This window comes from Bidens hawaiensis, unplaced genomic scaffold, assembly GCF_021521415.1.
Source record: "Bidens hawaiensis isolate Kalapana, Puna unplaced genomic scaffold, B.hawaiensis_p1.1 tig00019311_1, whole genome shotgun sequence".
Taxonomy (NCBI): Eukaryota; Viridiplantae; Streptophyta; class Magnoliopsida; order Asterales; family Asteraceae; genus Bidens; species Bidens hawaiensis.
Genome location: NW_027505013.1, coordinates 43,088 through 47,377, shown reverse-complemented (window position 1 = coordinate 47,377; position 4,290 = coordinate 43,088). Strand labels below are relative to the sequence as shown.

The following is a 4,290-nucleotide window of genomic DNA, read 5'->3' as shown; positions in this document are numbered from 1 at the left end:
TCCTACTTACAAGTATCTCCTACATGTGTTGATCCATTGCTTGGGAGGACATAAAGGCGGGTTTGATGAATGTCGTATCATGTTGCAGTCGGCTTTTGTGGCACTTGTTCTTAACAAGCGGTTTAATTTTTCAGGGATGATCTTCTACCATCTTAAAGAACAGTGTCTGCAAACGGTTCAGAAGAAAAAGTTCTTAATGTATCCACGATTTCTTCAGTTAATTATTCAAGACTTGATTCCAAATTTGGTCATCGATCAAGCATTGGTAGAGGACGTGTTGGAATTAGATCACATGACGGCTGACACGGTACGTAGAATGAAGATTTATCGGAAGGAGAGGCCTCGGACCAAACGTTTGATTGGTCATATTGTGAATCCTGATTATGTATGTCCCGACAATGATCGCTGAATCCATGACGATTCGGATTCCGAGCGTGAGAAGGGATCAGGTGGGAATGATGATGGTGGTGATGGTGATGGTGGGAATGGTGGAGATGGTGATGCGGCTATTCTTGAACAACAAGCTGCGGTTGAAGCGGCGTTAGCTGCTACGATTGCAGCTCAACGAAAGAGAAAGGGTAAGGAGTTGGCTTCTAAAGGCTCTTCTAAGCGTCGAGTGTCGGCTGGTGCTGGCATCTCGTTTGGAGTTCAACGTCCAAGGTCGTCCACTCCTCTACGCCCGGCGGTGGCGCTTACTACTAGCACTCCGGAGCTTACTTTGATGACCACGCTTACTTCAGATCCTAGGCTCGACATGATTCCACATTCAGTCCTATCTACATTGCCAATGCGTTATACTGCAACTTCGGTGGTTTCTCCAACACCAATGATGATGCCTCCACCACAAATGGATATCTCGTTCTTGAGATTGAGTCGACCACAGGGGCCTATGCAACCTATTCCTGCTTCATTTTATGCTATGCCTCCAACTCAGCAGACAAATAAGTTGTTAAGTCTTCTTCATTTGTATGAAAATCAAATGTCTGCTGGCCATCTGAATCAAGAACGACTAATGGAAAATCAGAAGAAATTGATGAGCTACGTTTCTTTTTGTCAAAAGGAAACGAAAGCTCTTTGTGAGATTGTCACGTCTCAGGGGGTGAATTGAAAGAACAAGAGGATCTCGTTTTGCAATTCACATGTAAAGACGACGCTTTGAAAAAGTTGAAAAATGATGATGAGGACCCTGATGCTTCAGGTGCTGAAGGAAATGAGCGGAAACAATCTCATGGTTCATCCTCAGGTGCTGGCACTAGTAGTGTTGATGAATCGGGCAAGCAGATTATTGGTTATCATGATTCCACTGCTGCTAAACCGATTGAGATGATTGAATCTAATAAAGTTATTTTTGTTGATGGATCGGGGTTGGTCAGAAGTGTGGTGAATAGAAATGAGATTGAGGTCGGTCAGTTTGTTGAAAGGTCTCTAACACGAGAGCAGATCTCACTACTGCTTGGTTTGAATGATGATGAGTTCACCGTGTTAGAGACAGAGCCTGCTGTAGAAGTCATGAATGATGAAGAGATCTTAAATGATCCGACTATTGAGATGAATACAGATTTTATTTATGAAGATGAGGAGGTCTTGGTTGAAGACGTCACAGATGAGGAGTATCCTGACCTGTTTCAACACACAAATGTTGATCAAGGTGCTCCAGTATTTAATGAGGAAACGTTTAAAGCAGCTGAGGATAATCTGGATAAGGTATCTAAGGGTAAAAATGTGGTTGATACGAGATTCAATTCGATTGAAAACCCGATTGATGCTTATATTACAAGATGGTTTGGGTATCGAATCAAGAAATCCCGTAAGATTATTGAGGCGTATAGGTATGTAGATCAAGAGCAGAAGGATGAAGCCGCCGCTCGTGCCAAAGACAACCAAGTGACTTCATTCAAGAACGTGTCAAAAGTTCAAGGTGATATCATTTCTTGGTTATTTGATTCCGATCTTAAAGTATGTATTGTTAAATGGGAAAAGGGGGTTCAATATCATGAGAAGATAATGGATGTTCTCACTTTACCGCGCTGGGATGTTCGTACCCTCGCGTGTCGTCTATTTATCAACCGAGGGGGTGACCGAATAGCAGATTGGTTTCATCAACAATTGTTATTCGAAGTCAACTCTGGCTTCAAATTCCTAAAGCCTCAAGTTCCAACCCGAAAATGTATAGATGAAATTGATCCAAGGACGGGTTGGAGAAAGTTGATCCTCAAGGTTAAACCGCCAAAGACTATGAAGCGGGTACCAATGAAGACTTTGAATCAACACATGCATCAATCTTTCAACCGCTGGTATTACGATAACCAAACTGGCGAGGCCGTCATTGTTCTTAGCTAAGGTTTGAAGACCGAGTTAATCAAGGTCATTGATCTGATGTGGCTTGTTAACTTAACCGAGACCGAAAACGACGTGCTACACAAGAATAAGATATTGTTAGAGCGCAATGAACACTATGATCTGGCTATGCAGTTCCAACGCGTCGTGCGTGTATGTTTTGAGAACGAGATTCATAGTTGCAGAGATTGCCAGTCCAAGCGTTTCAAGTAAAGTAAAAGACAAAGAGCTCAAGACGAGGGGTGTCTGTTAGTACACGGTTTTGCGTCTCGAGTCTTTGTATTTATCGTTATAGTATTTATCGTTTTATTTATGTAATAAAATATTTAGTTATTACTGTAGTTCGTTAAAGTATAGTCTAGTTCGTTAAGGATGTTTAACGAATCAGGGGGTGATTCGTTAAGTTATTGATATTTCATGTATGTAACAAAGTGGATGCTAGTTCGTTACGGAATGTGTAACGAACTAGATCCATCTTCTATTTAGAGTGGCTTCAGTCCACAGTTTATTTAAGTTTTTGATATATATTATCGAACCCCTGCCCAAATCTACTCTTAAGCTTCAATATTATATTATACACATACATCCAACTAATATATTATATACAACATACAATCAAGCGTAATTATGAACTAGATCCGTATTAGGTGTTAATTATATATAGCTCAGATTTGAAATCTGTGTATTGGATTAACGTGTTCAAACAATTCTTGACATCCATTTGATAGACTTTAATATTCCTGAAAGCTGCATAAGCCAAAAATATCTGTATAGCCTCCAGTCTTGCAACATGAGCATATACTTTCGTGTAGTTTACGCCTTCTTGCTTGTGAAATCCTTGCACAACCAAACGTGCTTTATTCCTAACGATAACCCCACGATCATCCTTTTTGCACTTAAATACCCATTTGGTTGGGATATGCTTCTTAATCTGAGCAGGTTGATCAATGAGATCCCATACACCCGGTCGACTAATCTGTTGCAGTTCCTCTTGCATTGCTTCAACCTATGAAGAATCTTCAAGTTCCATAAGAACACTCGTCGGTTCCATTTGAGAAAGAAAACAAGTGTATTTCGCGAGATTCATGATTACTAAAGCCCTATAACCAATTACGTTGACGCAGCCTGTTCGCGAGATTCATCATCATCGCGTTTTGCCGGCTCTTTATCGATCAATGAGACCAATGATTAGGCATCGTTAAAGATAACTTAAACATGCATTGAGTTCATCTGTAATCACTAATCATTAACCCTAACCTTAATTGATTAAACGTATAACAGTTTATCCCGTTGATCTTGCTAGGGTTTGTTCTTAATCTGGGTTCGCGTCTAACAATATTTAAACTATGTTATCTGATTACTGCATGAGTCAGCCACCTACCCCAGTGGAAGGTGCACCTTTGCTTAAACCACTGAACCGCCGGGGCGCGGGTTCGAACCCCCCCAGCCATCTTTTTGGAAACTTTTTATTCATTTGATTAATTAACCATATAAAATCATAAATATTACAAAACTTATAATAAATTTATATTTTTCTTAAAACCAACAGATTAACTAGTCGTTTTCTGAACTTAATATAAATGTGTATATATATATATGTATGTATATATGAATGTATAATAGTTATTAATAATTACTAATGGTTTAAATAATAAGGATTTTAGAAAAGATTTTGGTTTTGTTTAATTAATTATTTAATATTGATATGGATGATAAATAAATTTTAATTTACTAAACCGACATCGTTTAACTGTCGTTTTCGTTCTTTTCATAAAACTATATATGCATATATATATATATATATATATATATTAGAATAAATAAAGATTTTTAACAAATATAAATATGTATAAATCTATTAAATGTATTTTTAATTTAAAAGAAATATTTAAAACAAATCTCTTTATATAAACTAAAATCTTTATAATTATTTATTTAAGTATTTTATGTCTT

The 4,290-nt window shown here is 38.0% G+C and overlaps 1 protein-coding gene across 1 annotated transcript; it reads right to left on the bottom strand.

Annotated features, from left to right (window-relative positions):
- Positions 1-2,980: 2,980 nt before the first annotated feature.
- LOC143609884 (putative mitochondrial protein AtMg00820) lies at positions 2,981-3,334 on the bottom strand. The gene has a single exon (XM_077084515.1). It carries the CDS (start codon positions 3,332-3,334, stop codon positions 2,981-2,983), a length of 354 nt encoding a protein of 117 aa, XP_076940630.1.
- Between the last annotated feature and the right edge of the window lie 956 nt (positions 3,335-4,290).